The following is an 18,625-nucleotide window of genomic DNA, read 5'->3' on the forward strand; positions in this document are numbered from 1 at the left end:
TTCAAAAAAGTTTTTAGAAGTTGATTTGAACTTGGTATAAATATGCAGGATTTTACTCGGTGTCGTTCTATTTGCTTAAAGGTGGGTCCAGATCAGTCTTTCTGTAAGATGAATTTTTCATTTCGTGAAGTACAGTAATAATTGCTGTAGTGTCACACAACATGGTGATAAAAAACCATGAGTATAAAAAGCATATCGTTGCTGCAGAAGTGTGTTTGGTTTTTTTCTTTGTTTTTTTTTTTTTTTCCAAATTATATCTTCAGCTTTTTGGTGAAAGGTGCAGTAGCTATTGGGACAATTTTTCTGGCAACTTTTAGAGAAAGATCTTTCTTAAATAGCTGACAGTCATTTGGTTTGTGAAGCATCTATGCTGTGTAGAGGTATGGATTAATTTTAGTCCATTGTTCTAGAAATATATATAAACTCACATTGGATGAACGAAGTTCCTGTGAGCCAAACAAGTAGGTGCAAATGTGGGAAATACTGCCACTCCAGAATTGTCTGTCTGCCACTGATAAAACTGGCATCATGGATTTTCACGGCGCAGTGTTTCCATGCTCCCCAATATAGGAGTTTAACTTCTGCTCTACGGATTTTGTCTTGGAACATGATTTATGATTCCCACAATGAAGAATGTTTCTGTACCTGGGCTGGCAGCTCTCTCTTGATACTAGTTGTATCAACATCTCTGTGTTTGTACTGCAGGTCCCCTGAAAAGCAGACATTAAACAACAACATATACTTTCACTTTGACAGTGGTAAACAAATCAACATTATTATCACCAGTTTCCTATATCAAAGTTAGCAAACAAAAAGAAGAAAGCACTGCAACTTCAAACAGCTTAATACAGTGGAGAAAAGTAAAATAAAAAGAAATATAAGAGCCAGGGAGGAAAGCAGATAAAACCTTACACATTGTCAGGGAGCAGGGTGTTTACTAGTCTGCATAAAAATAAAAGAAAAAGAGCAATTATTGAGGTGCATATGAAAATAAGGCAACATTTCTCTCTTATCCACCTATAGCAGTGAACTGTATATTTTTTTTAAAACTTTGTCTCTATTCAGAGCCTTAAATTAACCTTCTGTAGCCAAAAACTGCCCTCACAAACCCATGAAAGTCAGGCAAAATAAGTTCCAGTGTGAAGCACCTGAGTATGCAACTTCTGAGGTGAGTAGTATTCTTGAATTCTGTGGGCTGCTTACTTGTTTAAATGTATACTTCAGTCTTTTGAAAAATTGAGGCATGCATCGTTCAAACATTTATAGTTACAGAATCTGCTGGAACAGCAACTATGTGCTTGGGGAAAAAAGTTAAATACATGTAGAAAATGTTGAATAAATGCATTTTAAGCCTTATAAAACACAACATTAAACAAAGAGTAATAGTTTCAGTGACTGTGGCAATGATTTTTCTAAAGGATTTAGCTTTAATTTTGGTGGCTGTTGGGTATGGGATTGGGAAGCACGATGGGCAGTTTCAGAAATCTGACTCCAGTGGCATGATTTGGACCCTTCTGAAATTTCTCAAAGGAAATTAAAATCCCAGTTCCTTTGGTAGATCGGAAGTGAAACTCCTGAGATGCTTTAAAGCAGGCATGAGCTGAGGGAGAGATGAGGAAAATGTCAATTCTGCACTCTGCAAGCCAATATCATAACGACATGATTGCAGCCTGACCCAAAACATGAAACAGAAGAATCACAGTCCAGACACTGTTCAGAAAACTCTGATCTAAATTAGCTCCTATACTAGTAAAGAAAAAAACGTAATTAAGAGTATGTGGTTTTAAAAGAACTAATATTTAGAAAAAAGGTAATTGTTGTTATGGGGGACATCTAAAGCATATAACTTCCTCTTAGGAAATCACAGATATTTTTCTTCCTCACTAAATATTTAATCAGAACAGAGAAAAAAAGTCTCTGCAAAATCTCCTTCAAGCCACTAGAGGATGAGTACTTCTCCATCGAAATAAATAGTTAAGCTACATTACAGCTTATCTAAACCACACTAATAAGCTATTAGACTGGTAATACAATTCAAATTCGAGCAAGTGTAAATGAGGCAGACGGCTCGAATCCTTATTGAATACTAAGATCAGTAATTTGTTTGTGGAAAGCTGACTATGAAATTATTTAAACTATGCATATTGGAACATTAAAATGCATAAAAAGATACAGCATTTTGGAAGATCGCTAGCTAATTAGGAAAGCATAATGTTTTCTGTTGTACAGTTAAATATTTTCTTAGGAAAATGGCAATTATAATGCAAACATTGCTTATATATTCTGTAAAATTGTAAGGAAACTCGTGATGGTATAGTTATGTGCAATCTGACACAGACTACCGTGTTATGTCCTGCTCTGTCAGTTGCATTGGTTGACCAGCTGGTTCTTAAAGCTATTCTCTTCTGAAAATACCATGCTACTACATTAATAGAATTCATTACCTGATCTAGCTGTCAGTCTTAAAACTATGTTTTCCAATACTTATCTATATTGACCTTCCTACTGAAAAGCCTCAGACCTAGACCAGAATTCCACCAGAATTTCTTACCCCTTTGGGGGTACCAAGAACAATTGGGAAAAGATAGGGGCACTACATAGCAAACAGGGTCGTTGAACAGATGGGTTATGAAGGTTGGTTGGCTGGCTAATACAGTTCGCATCAGCCAGGACAAGAGACTGAGTAAAAAGAAAGATGGGTCAGGTTATAGAGTAGAACATATTTTCAGATTTTCTTGTTCCGATGATTTGTTCTATGAGATGTTTAGAGAACTGGCCAAAGCTAGTTATTAAGCACTATCTTTGACAACCTGTGTCTAAGGGTAAAGTCCTAGGAGACTGGGAAAGGACAAACATTTTTAGTGAGAAGGACAACAGAGAAAATTACAGCCCAGCTGCTTTATATATTCCAGGTGGCTGTTTTTTATACAGGTTAGTTCAGAGCACTTGGAAGATAACAAGGAGACAAGTAGCAGCCTCTGTGGACTTATCAAGAACAAATCATGTCAAACCAAATTATTTTGTTGTAGAACAAGGCAACAGATCTTGTGAACAGAACAACAGTTATTATAACTTGACACGGGCATGGCCTTTACCATTGCTTTTCATGACATTCTTATGAACAAGTGCAGCAAATTAATGTTTCTTACAGTTGTAAAATTGGTTGGGGAAAAAAACATACTTAAAGAACAGTAAGTAGTACTTTAGTTTCAAATCTCAACTTTGTTTCCAAGTGTAAGAATGGCTTCTGTGTTTCTGGTTTTCACTGAGATAGGGAATTTGATAATGATCAGAAAAGAGATGATGATGAACTGCTCTGATGAGTATAGCAGGGGTCTCTTTTTGTCTCAACTTGTGAAGGGCTCTGATGAAGAGATATGGGTAGAAAAAGTAATGTTAAAGAGAAGATAGTTGTAAAATAAACAATTCTATATATTTGAATTAAGATTGTTTCTTATTTGCATCACCAAAACCTAGTCCCTCTAGGCTGCAGTAAATATGAGAACCCCCGGTGCCTGGGGCCGGCGGAGGTAAATCGGCCGGCTCTGAGGGCCAGGGCCGGGGCGCGGCGGCAGAGGGAGCCGGTGCGGCACCGACCGGCCCGCGGCCGGGGGGCGGCAGCAGCGGCCGGGCCCCTCCGGACCCCATCGAGTTTCAGTTCAGTTGGCCTCACCGGCTGTTTCGGGCCGTGATACAGGTCTCAGCCGCAGGTGAAGCGCGAAGGTTTGTAAGAAGGGCAGGACGCTGCTGCCATCAGCCCTCCCGTGAGCCTGTGACAGAGATGTGAGAAGTCGTTAGATTTAAATACTTCACTTTTGCAGGTGCAAATGACTAGGAGGTCAGAGACTGTGGATTATCTTCCTGCTGCACGTTAAATGATTCACATACCATTTGTCCTAGTTCTAATCAGAGGCGGTAAAAAAATCCCCAAAAGACTAGCAAAATAGAAACCGATTTTAAAAAAAATCAGCCGCGGATAACCTCAGGGAGAAGGACACGCGGCTTTTTGGCAATATGAAAAATTACAGGATTAATTTTTATGCTTTTCACCTGCCTCTACTTTGGTCTTTAAAGTTTTATTAAGTAATTATCAGCAGACTAAACTTGTGAAACAGTAAATACGAAGCAAACGGCGCGTTTTCCCGATCGAGGAGTTTCTCTTTCGGGGTGCTCGCCTGCCCCCCACCGCCGCCGCGCCCGCGGGAGGCACACCGCCCCGCGCCGCCCGTCGGGCAGCGCGTTACCGCACTGGTGCCGTTTGGAACCGGCGTGCTCGGTGCGCAGCCCCGACCGCTCCGACCTGAGCTCAGCCTCGGCTCTAGGGACGAAATAAAGCCGGCCTTGCTGCCGTCAGGATCCCCGCCGATCCCGGTGCGCACCCAGGCCGCCTGCCCTCCCCGCCCCCGCTGGGGCTGGGTCCGGGGGGCGCTGAGGGGCGGTCGGCGGGCGGTTGGTCCGTCGGTCCCTGCCGGGCGTGCGGCGGCGCGGCGGCGGCTCCTCCCCGCCCAGTCCCCGCCCGCGCGTTGCCCGGGGAACGGGGGTAGGGAGCAGCCGGGCGGCCGCTGCCTTCATCCCCTCCTTCTCTCCCCGCCGGTGCCCGCAGCGGAGTGGCACCCGCGCCCGGACGCCCCGCCGCCATGCCCCGAGCCTCCCCGCTTCTCCTCCTGCTGTTGCTGCTGCTCGCCCTGGCCCAGCGCCGCGCCTGCCTTCCCGGGCCGGCCACCGCCGCGCCCCCCGGCCGGGACCCCTGCCTCAGCCAGCCCTGCCGCAACAACGGCACCTGCTCGCCGGTGCCGGCCCGGGGCGCCGCCGCGCCCCGCCGCCTCCAGCTGCTCCTGCCCCAGCCTCCGGCCGCCTACAGCTGCGCCTGCCCCGCGGGGGTCACCGGCGCCTTCTGCCAGGTAAGGGGCACGCCGACAGCGCCCTGCGCCCCCTCTCCTCGGGGAGCCCCCGCCTCAGCGCCTCCCTCCCGCCCCGCGTCCTTGTGCCCGTCCCTGCCCTTGGGTGTCCCCGCTCGGGCTGCGGCTGGCTGCCTCCCGTCCTCCGGCCGCCCCGCCTCGCCTCACCCCACCCCGCCTGCGGGCGTCTCTGCCCGCCCTGCCTCGCTCCGCACCGAGCCGTTCCGGCGCCCGTCTGCTGGCCGGGAGGCGCGCGGCGGCGGCCGGTGCCCCTTCCCGCGGCGGGTGGCGTTCGCTCCCTCCCTCCCGCCGGCTCCTCTCGCGGCAGCCGCTGGTGCCGTTAACGGCCGCCGCGGGCGGCCTCGGCTCTCCCCCGGGGCTTCCCGAGGGGCTGGCGGCCCTTCGTGCCGGTGCAAAGCGGGTGCCGGGACTGCGAGCGACGGGCTTGGAGCCGTGCTGCGGGTCGGCTGCCGGTCCGAGGGGAGCGCCGGGAGCCCCAGGCGCGGAGCGGACCGACGGCGCCTCAGGGGCGCGGCTGGAGGTGACGGCGCATGGGGCTGAGCTCCGCCAGTGCCTCCCAGGTTAATCTTAGTGCTGTGGCCACCCCACGCCGTCCAGCCTTCACAGTTTATTTAGTAGTGACTTATTTTAAGGCGAAAAGGATGGCCATTGGAAGTGGGTGCTGTGTTGCGTTGAATGCTAATCGTTAATTCGTGTTTCCAGTGGTCGCCGGAAAAGGTTAGGTGTGCTCGCTGCCGCGCTCCGGCTGCTCCTGGGGTTCGTGGTGAATTCTGAAAGGTCAGAATGCTCAGAGTAGGGATGATGATCTAAATCATGGAGAGGCAGTAAGCAGTATCTTTTTTAATTAATGTGCTTGGTCGTGTTGGGATTTAATGTAATAATACAGTCCAATTGTTGTCACGTGAAGATTGTAATTTTTTTTTTTTATCTCCAGCGTTAAGGATGAAAATCTTTGTTATCGTGTTCAGAAATTCACAAAAACTTAATCTTCCGTATATTCAGATAAGGAAAAGCAGGCGCAGGGACAAAGAGGCTTGTTTCCTGCATGTGTATATGATGCTACGGGTTCCTTTCTGTGACAGCAGTGTATAAAAGGCTGTATGCATTGGCAACCATTTCTTTGGATAATGCTCTCTGTTTTAAGTGGTTTTGACATAGAAGCAAATTAATTCAAGAAAATTCAGTCTGCTTGTTTATTTATTTATTTATTTTTATTTATTAAATTGTTCCTTGGTCATGTAGTACCCAAACTATACTGTTGAACAGATAAAAGGGATAATACATTTACTGAAGACTTAATGTGTACGTGAATATAAAAGTGATTGTAAAGTAGGAGCACTACATACAGAGTTCTGTGCTTGCCTTGAAATGTCTCAGTTGATTCAGCGAAACAACTGAAGTAACAATATTTAAACTAATGAGGCTCTGTTAAATCAGAGAGATGAAAGTAGATTAAATAGATTTCTCTGGCTAATTCTAGCTGTTGTCCTCTTAAGAGTTTACTATGTTTCTATCACTACAAAGAGAGTGTGCTCTGTTTTTGCTTGTTGCTGTTAGAGCTGGGTGTCTGAGATCCATGACTGAAAAATTAACGACCCTTTTAAAGACTTAGTAAAATGTAACGCTTGCTGGCATCATATCTCCTGTGAAGTGTTGTGCCTGGGGAACTGGGTTTAATTGTTTTTCTAATAAAAGTGATAGGCAATATTTTTGTGGCACTTATGCTTTTTATTAACTAATAAGAGGAGGCTTACAGCATCATATATTTTGTTTCTTTTTTGAAATACTGAGTAATGACCCTTGCAAGGGAAACTGATAAACGAATGCCACTTCTAGCTTATCATGTCAGCAGCTGAAGTGCGGATGCCAGTTAGCTATAAAAAATTAATATGGTTTTGAAATGTAACTTTAATTAACTAGAGAGCGAGCAGGTTATTTAAAGGGGTAATATAAACACAATAGATCCATAGTTGAGGTTTTGCTAATTTTATTGAAATAAGGGATAAATAAATATTGTACATTACTTCTGTAATGTATTACTTCAATGCATTACTACTTGCGTTGCTCTGTTGTTCAGACGCCTAACAGCTTAACAGATGCCTAATGGCTTAAACGTATACAAAGAAAGGTAAAAACAATTGTGTTTTCGAATTCAGTGGATTTAAAATTTAAGATTAACTGTAAGGATTTTTTTCTCATATCCCTTAAGGATTATGAGAAAACTATGGACTAAATCATTGGGATGTATCTAGATGGGGTGTTTTCAACTTACTGCTGAGGTCGTTATTGAACACTTGGACTTAGAGAAGGGAATACCAAGAGGCAAAAAAAGAACAGGGATTACTATGCTTAAATACTCAGATCATGGAGGGTAAATTGGCATTTTTTGAATTTGTGATGGAGCTGGAGTTTTTTGGGAGTGCCACTTCCCTAAAAATATAGATTTACTTTCTCGTTACTTCTTGTAACGAAGGCAACATTTCTCTAATTCCACTCAGATGCACTGACATATAAAATAAAGGAAAAATGTTTTAAATGTGCCTACAAGTCAACTGGGCACAGTGGAGTGGAATGTAGAAGGATTGCTAACAAAGTTGGAGATTGCCCACAAATTTTGTTACTGAAGGCTTTACTCTAACTGGTTTTGATGCACTTTTGATGATGCTGGTGCTGGCATGGGAAAAGTGGCAAAGAATAAAACTGACTTCACATACACATGAGATACTCATAAAAGCCCAGCACTTTCCTATCACCAAGAGAAATATTTAACTTGGACTTGAGCCAATTCCATGATCTTATGTTATGATCGCTTTAGTGACTCATTATTTATTTAACAACAGAAATTACAGGTTCTCTTAGTATATCCATCCCATGGATTGTGCATGTGTCTATATCTCAGGTTACTTACGGTTTGAATATACTTTGTTTTGTAAAATTCAGGTTTGTTTTGTTACGGATTGTTTGGTTTCTCATTGCAGGACATTGCCCTAATTAAACTCCATTTCTTTTCATGGTTTTGAGTGTGTTCCCACTTCTCTTAACCATATTTCTGGTCTATCTAAGGAAGAAATAGAACTTATGTGTTGAAGCATCTTAAACTTTAGCCTGAGCAAAGAAATTACATGTATTCCCAAGGAAATAGTACAAAAATTATAGTAAATGCAACTGCCCTTCTGCAGGAATTTGAAACTGGACAATTCTCAGTTTTACACTGAGAGAAGTTGATGAAATACATTGACATGAACTGAGTGGCAGATACTAAAGTTCCCTAAACTTTATATTCTTGAATTTTTTACTTATATTTTACTTTGAAAGACAAACTTTGACCTTTATTTCTAATGACTAGTCTAATGACTACTCTGTTATTTCTAATGATGTGTATAATCCAATGCAATTGTTTTTCTTGATTAGGTAAGTTTTATGTAAAAAATTATTTGTGTTAGTGCCTTATGAAATAATTTTAGAGTGATAAGGTACTAAATAGGAAATGAAAAATTTCATGATAGACTAGGTCATCTGCTTAAAAATACAGAATCTGAACTTAATTGTGTTAGTTTGCGCAGTGTTTATTTAGTTCCATGCTAGTGCTAATTTCATTCAAAGACTATCATGTGAAGAAACATTCATTTATTAATGTATTTTAAAATACTGTCATACATGCCTCATTTGTTTTAGTTGCTTCTCTTGTTATTGTTTATGTTTTAGTTTTTATTTTTCTTCTCTTCTTTGGTTGATAACTTTCCGTTGTTCTTTTACTTTGGTGCTTTTTAGTATGTCTTTAGTTATTTTATAGCTGATGCAAATAATCAAAATTAGAAAGCAAGTAGCGTCCAAGCATACTGAACCAGCATTCTGACTTTGTAGCCATTCTCTTCTATATAGTCTGATTAGTGATCATAGAATCATAGAATGGTTTGGGTTGGAAGGAACCTTTAAAGGTTCATCTAGTCCAACCCCCCCTGCAATAACAGGGACATCTTCAACTAGATCAGGTTGCTCAGAGCCCTGTCCAGCCTGAGCTCAAATGTTTCTAGGGATGAGGTATCTACCACCTCTCTGGGCAACCTGTGCCAGTGTTTCACCACCCTCATAGTACAAAACTTTTTCCTTACATCCAGTCTAAATCTACCCTCCTTTAGTTTAAAACCATCACCCCTTGTCCTGTCACAACAGGCCTTGCTAAAGAGATTGCCCCCATCCTTCCTATAGTCCCCCTCTAAGCACTGAAAGGCCGCAATAAGGTCTCCCTGCAGCCTTCTCTTCTCCAGGCTGAATAACCCCAACTCTCTCAGCCTGTTCTCATAGGAGAGGTGCTCCAGCCTCAGATCATTTTTGTTGACTGGGTGTTTCACTTATTTGTAAGAGTGATGTGGTAGCTATTGATATAATAACATTTTTCAGTTAGTTTTGAAATTATTATTTTAGTAGCAAAGCAATCTCTTTCATCTTCATTTTCTCCTTTTTTATATACTTTTGAATGCCACGTGAATTTATTCTTGTCTTTGATCATGGTATTTGACCACTTGTAGACTGTAATGCAGTGATTCGGTTTTTCATTCTGTGCAGTTTTCTTCTAATTTTTTTAATCCTGTGTTGGGTTTTTGTTTCTTTTACTTCAAATTCATTTCTGTTCTCAGTAGATTTCTGGTAACCCGCTGTTTAATGCTCAATGCAGAAATCCAGAGTTGGCTAATTGCTACACAAAGAAGGATTATTGTTTCTTGACTCAATGGTCTAATACTTCAGAGTAAGTGGTACAAAATTTCACTGGCCATGTTATTTCAGATTGCACTGGACAGTGCTGTATAAAAGGACATCCTTTAATGTAACTGCTAGATCACCTTTATGTGAGTATCCTGATTAATTCTTCACAAGGTCCTGTTTTCTATTATGTGCTGACATCCCTTCTGAAAGGTCTTTAAATAATCCTTGAATTCACAATGAGTTCTCTAGCATATTTAAAATGCTATCTCTTTCCATCCTGTACTCATTGATGAAGGGTATATACTTAGATTATGTGGTTATTGTGATGCAAGTGGTTTTTTTACGTGACCATTCTGTTTGCTTTTTTATCTTTAATGAGTAAATTTTATAGTTAGAAGATGCCCCAGAGTTTTCTTGTTTTATTTGAATGTAGTTTAGCTTGAGTTCTGAGGTACCATGTAATTTTCTGCTCACTAACTCTGTGAACTCTTGCAGTGCTTTAAAGTTGCAGAGTTTAAATATTTGCATTGGTGCATATACTGTGTGTGAGAAGAGGCTGCAAGAGCTTGTTTTGTCTGTCTTGGAGAAGAAGAGGCTAAGGGAAAGCTAATTGCCATCCTCAACTACCTAATGGGTGGTCATAGAGAAGATGGAGCAAGATTTTTCTCAGACGTGGTCAGTGAAAGCGTGAGAGATGACACATGTGTTATAGTGGAGGAAGACTGAGTTAAATCTAAGGGAAAAAAATCCTCACAATAATGGTGGTCAAACACTGGAACAGGCACTTAGAACAGCTGTGGGATCTCCATCCTTGGAGGTTTGGGGCTTGAATGGCCAAGAGCCCAAGCACCTTGACCTGAGCAGGGGTTGGACCAGAGAACTCCCTCAAGTCCCTTCCAGCCTAAACCATTCTATGATTCTGTTCTGTGATTCTGTCTATACACACACCTGTATATATCTTTTTTCCCAGATTTTGCATTGCCTATTACTCTTGTCCTGTTCCTGCCTCCCCTTTGCTGCATGTTCTGCTAAAATATTTCCACGTTATTGTATGTATATGTTTTACATAAGTCTAGACTGTACTTGGAAGCTGACAAACTTGTGTGCAGTGCAAGCAGGAGTTCCAATATGGCAATATTACTATTAGATACCTGAAAAATCTTTAGTGTTAATTTCAAGCCACTCTGTTTATAGCTCCTCCAGTCACAAATTAGTATACTCACATTTCATAGTCCTTGGTGAGTTTTTTTTTTTTCTTCAAGTACCAACAGTATGTCCTATAGGACTGATGGATATTATTTGTTCTCTGTGAGGTTTTTGTGATCTGCGAGTGAAGTGTTGTTCAGGTGACCTGTGAATTTTGATCTCCCTGGTTGCAATGGAAATGAAGTTCTGCAGTACGGCGATATGAGGTATCAAATCTGGGGAACGTTAGCGTAGAATAAAAAAAATGTGAAAAGTAGTTTCTCCCCCAATTTATTTTAGCTATTACAACATCTGTTTTCTCTAAGTGTAGTAGAAATATATTCCCAGTCAGAAATGTAAGCTTTTCAAATTAGCATCTTTCCTTGAAGCATGTCATGTGAAAATTTCTGAGTGAGAGAACTATAATTCAGCAACTTCCAAAGCAGTCAATAAAGAATTATTCTATGATTTTTGCCATGGGATCTAAACAAATTATTCTGAATTTCTGTAGAATAAAACAGGAATAATGTAATAACCCAAACTGTCTCAATTATATAAATGGTTATTATCCAGGTGTCATCTGCACGCTGACCTTTGTGAATCTTTGTATTGTCTCTTTCAGTGTCTTGAAATACTCCCTTTCAAAATAGGTCTTCTTAAATGCTGGTCACATATAGTGCAAATTATTTGGTTCTGAAAAATTCCATCATGTAAGTAAGAGTTTTAAGTGTGAGTTTTACTTTTTTTGCAACTGAAGACTGCAGAGAGACAGATCAGGTGTGAAGTAACTCAATAGTAGTAGAAGATACAAAAGAGCTGAAGCATCTTAGCATAGCGTGTGTCATATTTCATTGCAGTTTATGTTCTTTGATGTGAGAGAATTACTTTGCAATGATACCTGTTTAAAAACTAGAGTTGTATTACTTTCCTTTGAAATACCTAACTTGATGTTATCATTTGCATACATGTAGCTCTGGAAATCCTCTTTAATGGAGCAAGTTCCCAATGTACTAGGAGAATAACTTGTTTCAAATAAAAGATAAGAAACACAATATAGACGGGAGAACAAATAAACAAGAATATTGCTTAAAATACTGGAATTAGAAGACTTGATTCAGTATTACAGAAGGTAGAAATGCACCCGTTTAAGGTGTTCTCAGAATTTTCTACATACTGCCATTCTGAGAAGTACTTGCTTGAGATCAGTAATTTCAGATGGTATTTAGCAGGATTTCAGCCTGATCGTGGGATCATAAGATCAGAAATCTTAGTTGATGCAGGAAATTCCATTTTAATAGGCAAACATGAGCCTGTTGAAAATAGTGTCCACTTAACCCTAGATGTAGGTTGATTTTTTTTTTCTATTTTTATTTTTTTTGTACTTGCTCTCATAGCTTACTCTGTTCTTGTTAAATATCAAGTCCCTCATTTATTGCTAGAAACTCTTTTTGGCTGTGGAACATTTGTGTTCCAATGAATCCCACAGATTAATCGCATGGAAAGCATAACTGTCTTTCAATTTAATTGAATTTCCCTGTTGTATTTTTTCCCTTTTAAAAGTGAGTTATTCCACTCTTCCCTCCCTGTGCACGTAGTAAATATTGCTTTTCTTTTCTGCACTGTCCTGTCTGAGCTGAATAGATTGAGCTAATAACAATATTCCTGTTGGTTGTTGGTTAAGCTAAATATAGTCTGTTTTGTACAATGCTAAATCACATTTTTTTAATGTATGCTGGGAGGTTACCTGTTCTTTTGACAACTGCATTAGCAGGAAGGCTTCAATAATATCCACAATTTTGTTTTTAACTTTCTGTTGATATAGGTGAACTGAGCTCAGTTACCTACCTAGAGGTGTCTGATCGTGGTGTGACGATCCCAAAAAGAAAGCATCCATATTTAGAGAATCACAGGTTGGAAGGGACCTCAGAGATCATCTAGTCCAACCTTTTCTAGGAAGAGCACAGTCTAGACAAGATGGCCCAGCACCCTGTCCAGTTGAATCTTGAAAGTGTCCAAGTGGCCAAGTCAACCACTTCCCTGGGGAGATTATTCCAATGGTTGGCTGTCCTCATTGTGAAAAATTTTCCTCTTGCGTCCAATTGGAATCTCCCCAAGAGCAACTTGTGTCCGTTCCCCCTTGTCCCCCCCATGTGACTCTGTGTAAAGAGGGAGTCTCCATCTGCTTTGTAGCTACCCCTTAAGTACTGGTACCTGGTGATGAGATCCCCTCTGAGCCTCCTTTTCTCAAGGCTGAACAAACCCAGGTCTCCCAGCCTATCCTCACATGGCAGCTTCCCAGTCCTCTGATCATCTTGGTGGCCCTTCTCTGGACCCCTTCCAGCTTGTCCACATCTTGTTTGTATAGCGGGGACCAGAACCGTACACAGTACTCCAGGTACTGCAAACTTCATGAGGCTACACCTGATTCCATTATCCAAATCACTTATGAAGATATTGAATAACGTTGGGCCGAATATTGATCCCTGGGGACCCCACTTGTGACAGGTCACCGCTTTGAAAAAGAGCTATTTACCACCACCCTTTGGGTGCAGCCTGTCAGCCAATTCCTTGCCCACCCAATGCACAGACCACTTGTGTAGGCCATAACACATTAATTTCTCCAGGAGGAGGCTGTGGGGAACCGTATCAAAGGCCTTGGAGAAGTCCAGGTAGACAGTGTCCACTGCCCGCCCCATGTCAACCAGGCAAGTCACTTTTTCATAGAAGGCCACCAGGTTTGTCAAGCACGATCTGCCTTTAGTGAAGCCATGTTGGCTTTTCCCAATCCGGTGCTTCATTTGGCTTGTGATGGCCCTCAGGAGGATTCGTTCCGTAACTTTCCCAGGGGTTGAAGTAAGGCTGATAGGATCCGGGTAACTATAGGCCCCCCTTGAGCGCTTCTTGTAGATAGGGGTAACATTTGCCTTCCTCCAGTCCTCTGGGACATCCCCTGTTCTCCATGACTTCTCAAAGATTGTGGAGAGTGGCCTTGCAATGACATCAGCCAGCTCTCTCAACACCCTCAGGTGGATGTCAGGGCCCATTGATATGTAGGGGTCAAGCTCCTGTAATAATTCCCATACTAACTTTTCCTTCACTGATGGTGTGTCTGTGTTTGGATCAACTGGGAATTTCATTCCCAAAGCCTGGGACCCATCAGCGTTGGTAAAGACAGAGGTTAAGAAATTATTGAGAACCTCTGCCTTTTCAGCACCGTTGGTGACTGACTATCCTATTCTGTTTAACAGTGGGCCTATGTTTTCCTTCTGTTTTTGCTTGTGGTTGACATACCTGAAGAACCCTTTCTTGTTATTTTTGACATCTATGGCCAGTTTCAATTCAAGCTGGGCTTCTGCTTTTCTAACTGCATGTCTGCACTCTGGCAATGGCCTTGTAGCTCTCAACAGATAAACCTCCACTTCTCCATCTCTGGTGCATTTAAAGTGCATCCATGTCAATTGAAAGCAGTGTGTTTGGCAAGTGTAGGGGTCATTTCATTAAAATTTTCTTAGTGGCATTTAGGTTAAAATCTGAAGGTAAAAGCAGTTTAGTATGTCCATTTGACATTGTAGAGCATCATTTATTAAGACTCTCTAATTAGTTCTCTGATTTTTAAGCGAAAAAGTAGTTTTGTTCACCATTTTGTTTCTATATGGTTTTGTCAATTTATACTTTACATGAATAATATAAACACTGAAATAAATGTCCCCTGGAGAGAAACTTATCACTCATCAATATGAGCTATACAAAACTTAAATTAGAATTGAATTATTTGGAAAAAGATCTTAAATTGCAATACAATTTTTGCAGTTTTCCAACAGTTTTATAACAGTGGAAATGCGCATCAAGATACACATTGAGAAAAGCAATGTTTGCGTGGTAAGAAAAATCTTTAATTAGTTCTATAGGTTAATTGTAATTTCTTACAAAGAAGCACTCTTGCATTCAAAAGCTGGTTTGGATGTCAGGTATATAACCTGTTTGAGCTCAGCAATACATATCACAGTCCTGTATTTTTCAAGTTTGCCTTGGTTTGCTTTACAATTATACAGGCCACAGTAAGTGTAATAATTATGCTGTGTTACTTAGTATTATATTCTGCTGTAAACCTGAAAAAATAGCTGTAAACTCTGTAGAAAAAGGTCTGAAAGTGATGCATTGTGACCAGAAATGGGACTAACAGGAGGTGGTGCTTGGTATTCTCACTCCCTTACTGCATCATGCCGGGCAAAACTCTTTCCACCTTCTTACCACCTTCTCCTCTATAAATGCAGATAATTCTGGGTGTTCCAAGGTTAATTTGTGAATACGTATGAAGGCTTTGAGAATTTTGAATGAAAAGCACTTTATAAAGAAGCATCATATTGAAATTGCAGATTATGAATTACATGTCAGTGGCCTATCAGAATAAATTTAAATTGTAAGGAAAAAAAGCCTTCTTATTAAAAAGAAATCAACCATTTAGATGACTACATTGACTGGCAAATATTCAGGCTAGCAGTCTACAGGTTAATTTAGTTTCATAATGTTCTTTCCCACTGGAAGCAGGGGCAACGGATCAATGATAGGTATTTCAGATTTCTGTAGCAGAGGTGTTTGTGAACAAGGTGCTCTTGAATAAAGTAAGAACAGGATTCAACTGGATTGTGAAAGTAGGGTTGTTATACTGAGATAAGGTCACTGAACGTTAATGATTTTGGGAACTTTGTACTTCATGTATTAGTTCAGTAGCTGTGTTGTCAGTTTGAAAAGACTTTTGGGTATCTTTAGGAACAGTAGCTGTAAAAGAGTAATAAGATATGATTCCTTTTATTTACAACAAGCCTCATTTTCAGTCCAGCTTACCCTTATGTGGTCCTTTGTACTGGACCTAATAAAGCTGAAGTTTGTTGTTGACAAATGCCCAAGAGAATAACTTCAGCTAACCATGCATATTCAAAATAAACCGTGACTATCTGGGAGGAAGAGCCAAATGTTTGGTGGTGGTATGTTGAATAATCCTCACTGAGCCTGAGTGCTCAAATGCAAATAATTTAAAGATGTGCAGATAATGTCACAAGAGAACAGAAGCTGTTTTAGAATGCTGTTCCCTTCTATGAGTGAATAGTACTTAATCCCTTGAAATCAAGTTCAGGTAACTTCACTTACAAGATAGAGAGGGCAGAAATAGATACGAACCAAAGAAAGGGCATCAGAAGTGGAAAGATTTGAATAACCTGGGAGAAGCAATTTGTTCACTTTTATACGGAGGCAAACAAGAAGAGTCTGAATAAAAGGTAATCTTGTGACAAGGACAATGCTTTAAAAAACAACGGGAATGAGACAGTTAAATTCTTCTAGGTAGCAGGTAGTCATCAACTAATGTGCCTAAGGAAAGTATATGGACAATTTTCTGCAATTTTCCAGACCTGGTCCGTTAGTGTGATCTCCCTTTGAAGTATTTGGTAGTGGCATTTGTCCATAAAGACAGTAACTATCACCATGAACTATATGGCAATTCTTAAGTTTCTCATTCAGCCATAATGATTTGTGCTTTAAATTTGGCAAATCTGTAAAAATTAATGCAAATTTAATTTGTATTTCTGGCTTAAACATTTTAAGAGATGTATGGTTCTGCTGAAGAAATTAGGCGAGTTGTTAAATACCTTTTATCAAAATCAAATTAATGAATGAATCTCAGTAATGGCTAACTAAAATATATGGCTTAGGTTTCATATAGACTTAGCAGTCTGTTAATAACTTGTGTCTATATGCATGTACTTCTGTTGTAATCTAATTTTCAGGCAAATGTAACTGACATTATTAAATGGAAGGAGGTAAAGATGGCTGTGTAGAAGTCTAATAATTTGTAAGCTAAGTGCCTTTTTTGTTGAAAGTCCTAATCCTGCTGCCTGGTTGCAAAAGAGTTGTTTTCTGGCATTTATTGTCACTATGGAACACCAAGGTTGTGTTCTTGTATGTAGGGATCTGAGAAACTTTCTCATTTGACTGTGCCTTTGGATTTCAGTGAGTTGAGTTACATGAGGTTTACTGACATAGGTAGGCTCTGTAGGACCAGATATTTGATTAATTCTTTTTAAGGATACAGCATGCTGTGTGATGATAGCATATATGACAACTGAAGAAAATGGTGTTGAGTCCCCTGGGAAATTAAATTGTTTAATTGAAGGAAGGGCAAATTGACTTAATTTACATAACTGTAATAGGACTGTAATGTTAAAATTTGGCTAATTTTGCCTCTTGAAAGTAATGGAAAGGTACTAGGTTGATGTTACAGAAATTCTCAAAAATTTTTCTGAGCATGTGGGGGGATCTAGCTTGTACAGAGCATGCTAAAAATGTGGAGCATCTTCTTTACAGGGCTGCTTGAGACTCCACTGTGACATCTCTTAAAGGTGAAATAAACTCATAGTTGTTTCTTTGTCTATAAAAATAATAAATGTAAGTTTAGAATTAGTTATTTTAGTAACCATTTGAGCTTGGGTTTCTCGGTGCTCCTGAAATGTAGCAAAGAAATCCTCTAAGGTGAACAAATGCGGGAGCAAGGACAGCCGTGCCACTTGCTTCTGAAACACTTTTCTACCCAATTAAACAGCTTCCCTTGCAACACCAAATTTTAACTCTTTCTGCATATGAGTGTGAAAAAATGGATTAATAGCTACAGTGATTCTGCCTTTTCACAAAGGCCCACTTAAGAAGAGCGTGACAGATGTATTGGTTACATGTATGCCTTCTGATTGTCAAGTCCTGCTAGCAATAGCATGCAGCAAACCAGGGTTTTCTCTTAGCACTAAATATTAGTGAGTGAGTGATTTAACCATATTTTATGTTTATGAGATAATCAGTTCAAGGGTACTCTGGAATGACAGCTGTGCTAGCAAACCTTACTGGGTAACTGACACATAGCAAACACAAGTGTAGCATATAGTTGATTTCTGCGTGATGCATAAGCTTTTCACTTTGCAATCAGCACTGCAGCAGCTTCCAACTTGGGATTTCTAGTTCAGAGGACATTTTTCTTTTTCAAAATACACTTACATCCAGTTCTTTTCTGTGTTCTCAGATTTTCTAAGCTCCTTGCCTGGGGTGTGAAAGCAGACCCTGCATGGGGCTGGGCCCTTTACTGCAAGCAGCTATTGAGCCCTGAGAGCTGTTGGCTGGTGGAAGCTCTTCCAAGCTCCTTGACATTAAGCAGGGCAGTTCTGTGAAGCTGAGAAGTCTTGAGAGCTTCAAGTCACCCTGGCAATCTTAGGGCTTTTAAATTCTCTTGCGTGACTTTGAAAGCAGGGCTGGAGCTCAGGGCTTCAGGGTGCTCTGCTCCCAGATCTTGGAGCAGAGCACTAGTGCTGCAGTAGGGAGGATACCTTCACTAGAAAGCTTCCATCAGAAACATATCCATGACTTGGCCTCCTCAGATCAGAGGTGCCTGCACAAAACTCTATCCAATGAAGCGGCATTTTCTGATAAATGCTATGTTCAGCCAGAAGTTTCTATCAACTATAAGAAGTGGTGTCTAGTGGGAAAAGTTCTCTTGTATTTAATTGTGTATTGATTTATATGTTAACATTGCCATTATCTAATCTAATTTTGGAGATAATTGTAAAACTTTAGAGTATCAGTTGTTGATCTGTGCAGTTTATTTTTCCTCTGCCTTTTTAAAATAACATGGATGAGGTTCTCTGTGTTTTTCAAGGGAATTGTAAAGGTGTTAGGTTGATTTTTGGAAAACTTTAATACCTGGATGCATAAAAGCAAAACTGCAAAGATCTGGGTATAAAAGTGGTACCGATGTTGTTCATGCTGTTAATGCTATTGGA

The 18,625-nt window shown here is 40.8% G+C and overlaps 1 protein-coding gene across 1 annotated transcript in view; it reads left to right on the forward strand.

Annotated features, from left to right (window-relative positions):
- The first annotated feature begins 4,489 nt into the window (after positions 1-4,489).
- The window catches only part of DNER (delta/notch like EGF repeat containing), a 143,959-nt gene continuing 129,823 nt past the window's right edge, over positions 4,490-18,625 (forward strand). Inside the window, exon 1 of the mRNA XM_064457728.1 lies at positions 4,490-4,901. Within this exon, the coding sequence (XP_064313798.1) occupies positions 4,638-4,901 (264 nt within the window). The 5' untranslated portion in view covers positions 4,490-4,637. The remainder of the gene's footprint in view (positions 4,902-18,625) is intronic.

Source organism: Phalacrocorax carbo, chromosome 7 (assembly GCF_963921805.1).
Source record: "Phalacrocorax carbo chromosome 7, bPhaCar2.1, whole genome shotgun sequence".
Lineage (NCBI taxonomy): Eukaryota > Metazoa > Chordata > Aves > Suliformes > Phalacrocoracidae > Phalacrocorax > Phalacrocorax carbo.